The sequence below is a fragment of the Crocuta crocuta genome, unplaced genomic scaffold, assembly GCF_008692635.1.
Source record: "Crocuta crocuta isolate KB4526 unplaced genomic scaffold, BGI_CrCroc_1.0 scaffold580, whole genome shotgun sequence".
Classification (NCBI taxonomy): Eukaryota; Metazoa; Chordata; class Mammalia; order Carnivora; family Hyaenidae; genus Crocuta; species Crocuta crocuta.
This window is the reverse complement of record NW_027527940.1, coordinates 2,528,426-2,541,489: the sequence shown is the minus strand read 5'-3', so window position 1 is coordinate 2,541,489 and position 13,064 is coordinate 2,528,426. Positions and strand designations below refer to the sequence as shown.

Below are 13,064 nucleotides of genomic sequence, written 5' to 3'. Positions count from 1 at the left end.
ACAGGTGTACCAGGAGGGATGCTCCTCGCCACCGGAAAGATAGATGAATAGAAACTAACCAGGGGAGGGGCGCCTGGGTAGCTCAGTTGGTTAAGCGTCCGACTTCGGCTCAGGTCAGATCTCATGGTTCATGGGTTCGAGCCCCGCATCAGGCTTTGTGCTGACAGCTCAGAGCCTGGAGCCTGTTTCAGATTCTGTGTCTTCCTCTCTCTGACCCTCCCCCACTCATGCTCTGTCTCTCTCTGTCTCAAAAATAAATAAACTATAAAAAAAAAAAAAGAAACTAACCAGGGGACCGGACAGGAGTAAAGAGCCCCCAGGTGGAGTGAATGGCTCTGAGGCAACACCTCATCTCACAGGGGCTGTGAATTTTCCACTCAGTGCTCACTTTCTACAACAGGCTGAACTTAGGACAAGAGGCCCAGGTGGTGGGTAGTGCAGNGGGGGGGGGGGGGGGGGGGGCTGGAGGCTGGGGCACTTTGCTTGCTTTTACTCTAAGATGGTGGGGACCTATTGTAGGGTCACTACAGACTCTGATCTCCATTTTCAGAAGATCATGCTGACATAGTGTGTGATTGTATCTCTCTAAAGTACAAAACACGCAGACTAACCCGTGCAGCTAGAAGTCAGGAGAGTCATTCTGCTGGAGGTGGGGAGTGGCAAGAAGGGTACTCAGGGCTTCTGGGAAACAGGACATGTTCTGTTTTTCGATCTGGATACTGTTCCTTTAAGTGTCCTTGGTTTGTGAGATTTTACCAAGTTGTACTCTGTGACTTAGGCCTTTTTTGTGTGAATGTTATACTTAAAGTTCTTAAAAGATGACTCCTTGGGGGAAGGGGGGGTTGCCTGGTGGCTCAGATGGTAGTGTCTGACTCTTGATCTTGGCTCAGGTCATGATCTCACCGTTCATGAGATTAAGCCCTGCGCTGTCAGCACAGAGCCTGTTTAGGATTTTCTCTCTCCCTCTCTCTCTCTGCCCCTCCCCTGCGCTCACTTTCTCTCTCTCTCTCTCTCTGTCAAAAATAAATAAACTTAAAAAAAAAAAAAAGATGACTCCTGACTAAAGAACAGATTGGAGGGAGGAAGGCGTGGGCTTAGGAAAAGGTTGGGAACCTGATAGTGGCCAGGCGAGATCTGACAGTGGCTGGAGTGGAGGGCGGCAGTGGAGCTGGAGAGTGTGGGGTGGATTTGAGTCTTGGTTTGGAGGTTGAAGTCCCAGGGCAGGAACCGACATTGAGAAGAGATGACCCAAGGTAAGATCATGGTTTGGGGCATGAATTTCAGATACTGGCGGGGAGTCAAAGCTGAAATGTGTGGAATGCAGTTCATCACAGGGCCCGGGCTAGGGGATGGGGGTCTGCCCTCCAGCAATGGAGGCACCCTTCATTCAGTGTGCCACCAGGGTGGCCCCGCGGGGGCAAGTGAACAGGGCGCCCAGGGCCAGCATATGTAGAGACACAGGCAAAAGGGCGGAGGACAGAGCCCAGATACCACCCTTATCAGGTGGGGAGCCAGAAAAGGGCTCCCCCAAGGATTTCTAAAAAGGGACAGAGAGTAGGAAGATGGCAAGTAATGTCACAGGGGTGAGGGAAGGGAAACCAAGTGTGTCAAATGCTACAAAACTTAGAGCCAACGTAGGAGTCCACTGGATTGGCAATTCGATAGCCAGAAATCTTGCTGAAATCAATTTCAGGGATGCCTCCTTCCCCCAAACTCATAAAATCGGGCAGCTCGGCCAGGCAGAATGATGGCCTGATTTGGCGTCAGCTGGCTGCCTACCATTTACCAGCTGTATGAGATGAGACCATTGTGTACGCTTCCCTGAACCTCCATTTCCTCATCCATGAACAAAAGGAATCACACCTACCTCTCAGGGCGGTATGAGGACTAACTTAAAGGAGCAAATATTTATTGGACATTTATTATGTGCCAGATGGTCAGCCAGATGCAGAAGATACAGGGTGACCAAGACTGACAAAAGGGAAAGTTGAAAGGGTAAGCAAACAAGATGGCGTGAGGAAGATAGACAGCACCTCTGTGCTCCCCCATGGCCACAGGCCGGCCTGCCTCCTGGCCAGCTTCCTGGGGGTCAGCCCTCAGGGTTCTGGGCTCTTTTCATACCACATCCCCCGTCCCCACTTTCTCTCTGAAAAACAAGCCTTCCCTTCCTTGAGGGCTTAATCTTCAAACCCTTCAGATAAGTGAGTGAAAATATTAACATCTTATCTTGTTATTGCAAAGAATAGGAAGAATATGAAATAGGTAATGTCTCCATATTAATGCGGTCTGGGTATTCAAAGTGGTTTCCCTAATGACGCCTTATTTCAGTCTAACAAATTACTCTTGTCCCAACTTCTAAAAAAGACAAATGGCATTTGTACTCCATGAAGGAAAGCTTTTCTGCCTTTAAAAACAAAAAAAGGAACTTTTCTGAGGAAGAATTTGGACACATATTTGCATCAATGTCAATGGTAAGGTTTGTTTCAAAGTTTTTATTTTTCCAGGGACACTTGAGTGCCACACTTCTAGCTAATCTGACACATCATTTCATCTCGTGTGCTCAGTCTCATCTCTCCCAGAAACTGGATTTCTAAAGCCCAGAACTGCAGGTCCCTATAGTGTCAGGCAGTCTCTCACCCTCTGTCCTCCATTTTATCTTCCCTCGCACATGCTACCAGATCAATCTAGCCATCTGCCTTCTCCCTCCCTGGGGCCAAGCATCAGACAGACACTACCAGGAAAAAACCCAAGGCAATCACAGCCGAAAGTGCTTGAGGGTCACTCGTGTTAGCCGCTACAGAGCTCATGTAGCTCCCTTTCCTGTGCCCTGTGTCCCCTCAAACTAGGACTAGATGGCAGTCCACATATTTCTTTCCAGATAGTTCTGACCTTTCTACTTGAAAGGCCCCCAGGGCTCCGGCTTATCAAAGACCTTTTCTAGCTCATAATAACATTAAACACAAAACTCACAAAATAACAACAAAAACTACAGAATGATACAAATTGGGACAGGTGAGATTTTTCAGGTAAGATTTTCATCTAAGCTGAGTAGACTCGACTAAAAAATGACCAAAAGATCTTTTTTCTAATTCAGTTCATAGGGGACCTGGCTTCAAAGCGGTGCCTTGGCCAGGACCCCCCAGGCAGTGTGAAAGTGGGAGGGGGTCCACCTCTGCATGATGCCCCTCTGTGCCTGCTGCGGTTTCCTGTGGCCTCCTGGCCTCCACTGAGGCAGCTCTCACGGGCCTCAGAGAGTGGCCTTTCTCAGTCCTATTGGGAGAACCCTGCCATACAGAAAGGCCATTCTGTGGACAACAGAGGCTGGCAAGGGGGTGCTGGAGAGACCAGACAGGGGCCTGGCTTGACCACCTACCCTCCTAGGTGGGGTCCCAGTTACAACTCTCCAAGTCTGGCTACTTCCTTCTTAAGGAACAAGGAGGCTGTGGTGGAAGTCGTGTTTTTCTTCTTAGATTATCCTGAGTTTTATACTTCCACGGGCTCCCAGGACCCTGTCATATCAAAGGCTTTTTCTAGTTCATAAAAATACTAAAGATACCTTTTATTATTGCTCCCTGTGGATACCACCAACTTTGACCCTAGTCTGGCTATTTTGAATCTTGGAACTTTATCTTGTTCAGGCATTCTTCCTGCATGGGAAAATATTTTTATTTCCTGAATCACTTTTTGAAAGAGACATTCCCCTTTGGGGCCACTGGGCCCTGGTTTGGATCCAAAGTCACACTCTGCATAAGGTAAAGGAGGGGTAAGCCAGCTGACTGGTGAAGGAGGCCTTTCACATCTGAGGCCTTGCTTTGCTTCCTTCTTGTTCTTCTGGAAGGACAGAATAAAGAATCCCTGTCTCCCATCTAGCTCTGTCTGAGGGGCCTCTTAGGTGGGCCTCAGAGGAGCTAACACAGAGCCCCTTCTCCCCTTTCAGATGCCTGTGTCTGTCAGTCACTGGGAAACAGCGAGGAGTCACCCTTTCTGAGTTCCCTTCTTCGTCCCCATTGCACTAGGGCATCTTGAGCCCAGAGCCTCACCGCCGAGGTCTTACCCATGTGGTGAACTGCCAGCCAGGACTGAGAATGGGCTGTGAGGGTAGAGACACCAAAAGACACAAACACAAGTAGAGATAGGCAGACACCTAGAGCCGGCACCACCTTCCAGCCATGTGCCTTCTGTTGGCATCACTGGAGATACCACTCTGTGGAAGATCGAATCAGAACGCATGAATGTAGTAGGGAGGTCGTGGGAAAGAGTTGTAGAGAAAGACCTGGGTACACATTTTGGTTTGACTACTTAGTCTACAGACACATGTATACTGCCTTTTTCTCTGTTGGAAAAGAGGGCACATAATTATCAACTTGTTTGCTAGACTTAACATCAGGAAAGACATTGGGTTTTTGATTGAAGATGGCAGACCGGGCATATATTTGTCTCCCCTCATCTCTGTCACCCTCATTATAATGAGAGTGATGAATAAAAGAATGGTGAAAGAAAGGAGAGATTTTGAGTAGGGGAACAGTTGTAATAATCTCAGTAAAATGGAGGCAGCTGAGATTGTCGATGGGCCAAGGAAGGCCCACTGTCAGGTGGAAGCATGGGGCCTGCAGTGTGCGGACCCTTGCCCTGGGCATAGCCCTAGAGAGAGACCAAGTTAGAATGTGGAGGGGTGGCAGAAACAGAGATGAGAAGTTGAGCTGAACCCCAAGGGGTTTATATAGAGCATCCCTTTACTCTTGGGAAACACAGGCAACCTTCTCCACAAGCTGAGGAACCATCAGCTAGCATGCATGTGCACCGAAAAGGGAAGTTCTGCTCCTTCTGGCTCCCTGCTTGCTTGCCACAGAGCAGAGCGGTCCGGTGTTAACGCAAATATGGTAGAACTATTGCAAGTTGGAAGGAGCCGCGAGAGGGGTGGGAGTGCAAGAATACATGAGCTAAGTCCTCTCCTTTGATGGCATGAAGTCCAAAGTGATAAATCAAGAAACTGTAGAACAACCGTGTTATTTTGATATATGTGGATATAATCCACTGAAAAGCTCAAACCAGAGGTGGTTGTCCCTGACCTGCTGCACTGGTGGAGGGCTTGCACAGAGGGCAGGGCTGGGCCTCGGCTGTCCAAGCCCTTCCATGTTACCTGATTTTTAAAAGCGTATGCGCATCATATGTTGATGCAAAATAAAGAGGGAGAATGAAAAAGAGAAAGAGGGGTACATGGATTTCTGATTACATAGGATGGATTCCAGTTGACTGTGGAAAGGGGATTCCAAATGCCGGCTGTTGCTCAAACCCAGGAGGGTGTCAGCATGGCTGTGCCATTCTGATGCTTCCTGAGAGATGTGTGAGCCTGTCTGGGGTGGAGTCAGTTCCAGGTGGGGGACAGGAGCGGCAGAATGGTCCTGGAGCCAGATTTTGACTCCAGAGATTGGAGGAATGAAAGCAAGCAGTGCCTTGGGGTCTCCACCCTGACTCAGAGAACTGCAGAGTGGCCCTCAGCACACCCCCTGAACTCTCCCTGAATTGCTGGGAAGGGTGAGATTAAGGTCTCCTAATCTCTTCTCTTCTCTCTCCTTCCCTCCCTCCTCGCTCCTCCCTCTCTCATCCCTTGCCTCCTTCCTTTCCTCTTTTCTTTCCTTCCCTCCTTCCTTCCTTCCAAAGAATAGTTCCATTTAGGTTCCTGGCAGCTGCCATTTATGGAGAGAAGTAGTTGTTCAAACTGGGAGGTCACAGCCTAGGTCTCAGTCCAGCCCATGACCTGCTCCCAAATGGTTTTCTTCCCACTCCTAGCTTCCCTCGGTATATTAAATTATCTCAGAGACATCACATCCTAGCGGACATGAGGTACCAAGTGAATTTTTTAGAGTTTTGTCTTCCCCAGGATGTGTGTGGACAAAATCAGAATTGGTGGACAGCAGAGTCCATGATTAAACAGGTAGCAACCTTGTGGGCATTACATTTCAGAACCTCTGCCCAGTGTCCCTATAACTGTGAGTAGATGCCTCAGATCATAGTCGTAATGCTTAGTTTGGAAAAGAGGGTGATGGACACATAAAGGACACCATGTATTGGCTGCACTTTGACCCTTTCTCGTGCATCCTGAGCTGTGAAGGTTTCCCTCCTTGTCCTGATGGCTCACCCTCTATGGCGGTATTACATCTTGAAGCCTAGCTGGGGCCCGGGGCCTCACTCTGAACCCTCACTTGACATCTCAGCATCTTGTGTCAGCCTTTTGTAGCTCTTTGGCACAGGTAGCAAAAAGATTTCTCTTCATTGGAAGAAAGATCTTCATGACCACCCCAGTTTCCCTGCTTGCCTCCTCTCCAAGCCTCCTCATCCTGTTTGTTAGGTTTCGGAGAAGGAATGGGGCTGTGGGAGTGAGCATTTGGATATAAGAGCTTCCCACCTATCATTTCTTGCAGGAATATTTCCCTACATTAGCCATCTCCTCCAGCTTTCATCTACAAGATATGCCTAAAGTCAGGTACAGTTTTACACACACAGAGAAATGTAGCCGCTTCTATTGACACACCGCACAAACATAGCCATTTACGTGAGTGCTGACCTTTTCAAAGTGGGCTCCTTGAGTAAATAAATGTATTCCAATGACATTCCCGATGCTCATAACATTAAAAAACAAAACAAAACTGTGGAGTTACCTTCAAAGCCAAGAACATTATTTTGAATACCTTCATGGTTGCAAGTCTTTTTAAAATTAGTTTTTCCTTAAATCAACTTTATTGAAATCTAGTTTACATACAATAAAGTGCACAGATTTTAAATGATTGATGAATTTTGACAAATGTATACACCTGTGTAAATACTGCCACAATCAAAATATAAAATATGTCTACCACCCCAGAAAGCCCCTTCAGACATAAATGCAGATGTTGAATTTTTAGTTTGGGTTTAAAAAAATCCAACAGTGATTTAGCATCAAGCCAAGTAAATGAGTGGGGCAGCTGAGTGGATAGATGCTATTTTGTGCTTTGTGACCTTTGTGGCTTATAGACTGATCAAAGGCAGCACTGAGATGGTAATCATAAATGACTGAGGACAGATCATTGGAATGAACCTGCAGCTTCCTCACTGGCTCCTCTGATGGATGAATTTCTGGAACAAGGACTCATGAGTTAGAGTATTTATTTTTTATGTTTATTTATTTTTGAAGGGAGGGGAGGGGCAGAGAGAGAGGGAGAGAGAGAAGATCCCAAGCAGGCTCCTCACTATCATTGAGGAGCCTGATGTGATGCTCAAACTCACACCGTGGGATCGTGACCTGAGATGAAATCAAGAGTCAGATGCTTAACCAGTTGAGCCACCCAGGCACCCCATGAGTTAGAGCATTTAAAAACACATTCAGGGGCACCTGGGTGGTTCACTTGGTTAAGTGTTTGACTCTTCATTTCAGCTCAGGTCATGATCTCACTGTTCATGGAATCGTGCCCCATCTCAGGCTGTGCTGACAGTGTGGAGCCTGCTTGGGATTCTCTATCTCCCTGTCTCTCTCTCTTCCCCTACCTTGCTCACACACACACACACACACACACACACACACAAAATCTCTCTCTCAAAATCAATAAATAAACATTAAAAAATAAAAATAAAGACATATCTATTCACTCGACAGTTGAGCTCCAGTTATGGACCAGGCAGTGTTCCAGGCAATGGGCAAGTGGCACTTTAAAAACCGCTCATCATCTTTCCTCCGTGCAGTCTCTGTCTGTTGGGGGAAGATGCCAATAAGTGGGAATGATATCATTTTAGGAAGCAAGAAGTGCCCTGAGAAAGAAAAAAAAAATAGAGTGAGGGGATAGAAAATGATAGGGAGATAGAGAGTTCCGTGGTTGGAGAAGTATGGTGAAAGTTGGCCAAAAGCTGGTGATGAGGTTGGCTCTGTGAGGATGTGTAGGATGTGGAAAGGTGCCAGCTGGCTCTAGGCAGAGGCTCCCACCTAGTGTCTGGGGGGAACATGGGGAATTTCTGTATTTCCTGGAGAGAGCAAAGGCAGCTCTTTCAGGAAAGATTGGAGACAGATTTTTTTCTCCCACTGTCCTTACCTTCCTCTCATGAGACTGCTGGGGAATTTGGTAGAGGTTAGTCATTCCTATTAATTCACTACTAATTTGGTTAGAAGGAGACTGGTCTTTTCTGAGCTTTATGCTCACATACACTCCTCTGCCTGGGGCCCCATCTCCACACACAGCCTTGCCCCCTTCCTGGCCCTGAGGCTGGAAACTCTGCCTCTTTTCTTCCAACTCATATCAGTGACAGCCTTGTGGACTCAATCTTTGCTGGTCCCTCCCTGCATCTCCGCTTCCTGGCCTTTGGTCCAGATCTCGTACTCTGTCCCAGGCTGTTATGACAGCCCTCACTCCTCTGCTAGATGCTGCCCTTAATGCCAACCATGTACCAATCCAAGAGGCCTCTGCAGCAATAGGATGCTGGGATTTTCAGAAGAAACCTTGAACTAGATACATAACTGAGCCACATGCTGGGCAAGAAGAGCTGAGAACAGTTAGTTATCCAGATCAAGAAGGGGAAGATAATTCTGTGCAGATTGTGAGCAGAGTCACAGACAGTGAATGTATGCTCTGGGGAACTTGAGTGGTTTGACCTTGATGGAGTTTGAAGGGCCAGGTGTATGGCCACAGGAGTTGCAGCAATCTAGTGCTGCATTACAAAGCAACACAAAACACAGTGCTTCAAACAGTGACAGCGTTCAGTTTGCTCACAAATCTGCCATCTCTATAAGGCTTGATGGGACCGCTTGTTTCTGCTCCACTTGGCATGAAGGCTGGGACTGGAATCCTCTGGAGACCTTCAGTGACATGTCTGGCAGTTGATGCTGGTTGCAGACTGAAACTTTAGCTGGGGTTGGCTGGAACAGAGACATGTGACCTCCCTATGAGCAGGGAAGACTGGGGGGCTTCCTTACAATGGAATGTCTGACTTCTAAGGGTTCCAGGAGAGAAAGAGCCAGATGGATTCTCTGTCACTGTCAGGACTTAGCCTCAGAGGTCACATAGCATCACCTTCTGCTTCATTCTCTTCATTAGAAGCAAATAACTAAGATTGGCCCAGATTGAAGGGGAGGGAACACAAGACCCCACCTCTTGATGAAAAAATGTCATTGTCACATGGGATGGCAGATATTGTTGTAGCCATCTTCATAAAATCAGCCACAGCAGGATAAGCAGAGGCAGGCAAAGTCTGGGACCTATAACCATCTTAAATACCATGCCAAGGGCATTGGTTTTGATCTTGTAGGAAGTAGGAAGCCAGTAAGTGGTGCTCACATTTGAGTCTGAGAAAGCTATCTCTGGGGTGGTGGGACAGAGGATTTTAAGGGGACAGACAGGAAAACTGGTGAGAAGATTGCTATAGTAATCCAGGGAGAGAGGGGTGGGCCCGAGGCAAGATGTGTCGTGCAGACAAAGCACAGATCAAATACAAGAAGGGCCAAGGAGAAGTCACAGGGCTCAGCAAGGGCACCAGATGTCAGGGTGTGAGAAGCATGGGCGTCTAGGAGGATTCCGTTTCTAGCTTGGGGAGCTGAGTGAAGGTGCTGGGGAAAGAAGGGAAAACAGGAGAGGTTTGTGGGGACAGTGAGTCCCATTTGGGATGTGGGTCTGAGAATGTCCAGATGGACACAGCCAGCAGACAATTGGATGGAATTCGGTGTCAAGCCCTGGGGAAAGTTCTAAATGAGGGACTGAGATATTGGTGCCACAAATGGATTTTCCAATGAATGTGTGCAGAAAGGGTGTTGTGTCTGGAGATGGGGACCACCAGAGAGTTGGGGTGTTTGCCTCTGGGGGTGGTCAGAAGAGGTCTGATGAGGCATCTGAGATCACCTGGCTCTTTTGTGGACTTGTCCTGGGCCAGGAAGTGGGGCTCAGGCGTGCTTACTGCCCTGTGTCCATCCTGGAAAAGTCCCTCACTCTCCTCACTGCCATCCTCACTGTCTTAGGGTGCTTTCCCATCTGGCCGACCTGCAGGGGACACTCCTGTACATTCGGGGCTGTCTGTGTTCAATTTGTTTTTTTTCCCTCATCTTCACACATTACCCCCTGCACATAAATGGTCAGAACCACAGCATTGCAACCCACATCACCCAGTGGATTCTGCCGGCCGAATTTGTCTAAAACACACTTGAGGCTTCACCTCCACCAGGTTTGATTCAGCAGGCCTCGGTTTGGGCCTGACCTTGTATTTCAGAGACAACCCCCCTCCCCCCCGTCCCTCTAAGTGATCATGGATCAAAACTGAGTTAAGAACCACCAATTTAGCCCAATTACCTCACAGTTAGGAAAATCAAGAGCTCAACAGATGGACCAGAACTGGTGCACTCCTGGTATCTCAGTGCCTGGCACTCGAGCCCAGAGTGCTGACTGCATGCAGGATACTCTGCAAGACACTTGGGACCCCCCCCTCCCTTTCTGGACTTCAGTTTTCCCATTTGTAAAAGACAAGGGGACTAGATCGTTTTCATAAACACCTTTATCACAAAATCTTAAAAATCTCGATCTATGAAATGAAGCTGAACAAAGCCTCCCAATGGAGGTGGGGATGGAGTGCTACCTCCACCCCCAGGTGTACAGGCTTCCTTCTCTCCCTGGTGAGGAGCTAGGTGGCTGCGGGCTCTGGTAGGTGGCACTTTGGAGAGGCGTGTGGTTTTGTGGGTGTCTTGGCCTCCTCGGATTTGGAGACTGTGAACATGGATGCATGTGTGGGCAGCCAGCCAGTGCTGGGCCCTGTCAGAGGCCCCAGGCTATCCTCACAAGGGCTCTGCCCTGGCAGGTAGGAGAGGGAACGTCAGCTCTGATCCCACAGCCTGGAAAGGGGCCCCCTCACAGGAGGGGGCCTCCTCACAGGAGGGGGCCTCGGCTGTGTAAGGAAACGGAAATGAAGGAGGAGCCCCAGTTGCTCTCCTAAGATGCCAGCCCTTCAATTAAGGGAAGGGCTTTGGCAGACTATGAAACATAAGGGCACTCCACCCTTCCCTGGAGGAAAAGTATAATCTCCAGCAAGGGGCACCTTGCAGGGGAGTTCAGGGATGGGGGACTCCAGGGTCTGAGCCTGCTCGGGCCCAGCCCACTGGTTGAGAACCCAGGAGGTCCCAGAGCTCAGCCTGGAGCCAACTCCAGGTGCTACAAACTGCTGTCACCCTCCCAGCTGTGTATCTGTCCCATCAACCCGAAACTCACATTCACATTTACTCATACTCTTAGGTATATAGGGCAGGGAAGGATGCAGAGACAATGGCTCAAGGCCTTCCTGGGGCCCTTATCATCCATCCATGGGGGAGAAAGCACAGTCATGGATACCTCTGATAAGACATGATAGTAAGCTGGGGAGCAATCATTCAAACCAGGGGGTTTGGGAATCCATCATGGTGCGTTAGAGGCCAGCCTCGGAGAATGGGTGTTGGTNCTGGGTGTTATATGGAAACCAATTTGACAATAAACTATTTGTAAACAAAAAAAAAGGAAAAAAACAAAAAAAAAACAAAGTGCTGAGTGCTCTAGATGTGGGGCTGATGAGTCAGGCCTTTCCTTCCCTTCAGGGGTAAGGGTGCTTCTCCAGCCCTGTGGTTTTGCAGGACCCCTCACGCTGACAGGGCTAAGAATGGCAGGAACGATGGCCATGGCGGGCAGCCCCGAGTGAGTCCATGGGGTAAAGCACTGATGCAACTGAATCATTTCGCCCTCCAGACCTTCCCATGAAGTAAGTGTTCCCAAGTAAAAGGTGAGGAAGCAGGCTGGACTGCTGGGGCTCCATGTCTCAGAAGCCCCACCGTGGAATGCCAAGGTCCTAGCCAGGGCGCCCTGTCTCCTTCCGCAGGTGTTCGTCCTCTGCCATGGCCTCCTGCAGCTCTGCCAGCTCCTGTACAGTGCCTACTTCAAGAGCAGCCTCACCACCATCGAGAAGCGCTTTGGGCTCTCCAGCTCCTCCTCAGGGCTCATTTCCAGCTTGAATGAGGTAAGTAGGAGGTTCTGGTCCCTCAGACTTCACGCTTGTGCCACCCTGATCACAGGGTCCGCTTGAGGGCTCTGGAAGGGGCAGGGGAGCTGGGATACATACATGAACATAGAGGCTGCTAGATGCAGCAAGTGTGGTGGCAGCTACCTTTCCTGGGGCTTCGCTGCACCAGGCACAGAGCTTAGAGGCCCTTGACCTTGGGGCCTCATCACAGCAGCCCAGCAAGCAGGTGCTCTACCCCTCACACCCCTCAGGGGAGGGCATTGGGGCTTAGCACGCACAGCCTCTTGCCCAGAGGTGCAGGGCTGTTTGCCTCCAAACTCCGTGTCTCTCTTATTGAGATCTGTGACCACCCACAAGTTTATGTGGCCTCTGCCCATCCCCGGTCCGAGGGTAGATGAGCCTCAGACATGCAGGTGGAGACGCAGCCCCAGACCTGTAGCTCCTGCCTTCTGAGGATCACTGGAGCCAGAGCTGCTCAATGGCCTTGACTCCCAAACAAGTTCAGATCCTTACGACCCCCCCAGCAATGTGGATTTCACACTGCTCCTCAGTGACTGCACATCACAGTTAGAGGAAGATGGGGTGGGCCAGAGTTCAGGAGCGGGAGGTCAGAGGGCAAGGTCAGCTAGGCATCACCCAAGATGAGGGAGGAAGATGCAGACAGAGGAGGCTGAAGAGCCCCCTCTGTTGTGGCTGCAACACCGGTGGCTCCAAGTGAGGAGATGGGGCTCCCTGGCCTGTCTTCTCTCTTCTCTTTCCACAATGCCTACTGTTCAGGGCTGGAGGCAGTGCCCCCCCCGCCACCCCCCCCCCACAAACTCCCAGAGCAGAATCTTCCCTTGATTCAGTGGAATTCAGGCTGATTAGTAACTTAGAGCCTGGGCTCCCCCAGGGTGGCTTCTAAGATGGAGAAGGCGGGATGTCTCCCAGCACCATCCTCAGGCCCCAGCTTTTGGTCTCCCCACCCCCATCTTGCTCCCAGCTGGAAACGCCCCTTTGCCCTTCACTTCTTCACCCTGAGGGGCCTATACAGCAGTGCACTCAGGAGCCCCTGCCCTGTGCCAGAGCCGTCCTTA

The 13,064-nt window shown here is 49.6% G+C and overlaps 1 protein-coding gene across 1 annotated transcript in view; it reads left to right on the top strand.

The window, feature by feature from the left end:
* SLCO2A1 (solute carrier organic anion transporter family member 2A1) overlaps positions 1–13,064 on the top strand; it is an 83,341-nt gene that overhangs the window by 24,933 nt on the left and 45,344 nt on the right. The window contains exon 2 of the mRNA XM_077752312.1: positions 11,848–11,985. Coding sequence (XP_077608438.1) covers positions 11,848–11,985 — 138 coding nt within the window. The remainder of the gene's footprint in view (positions 1–11,847; positions 11,986–13,064) is intronic.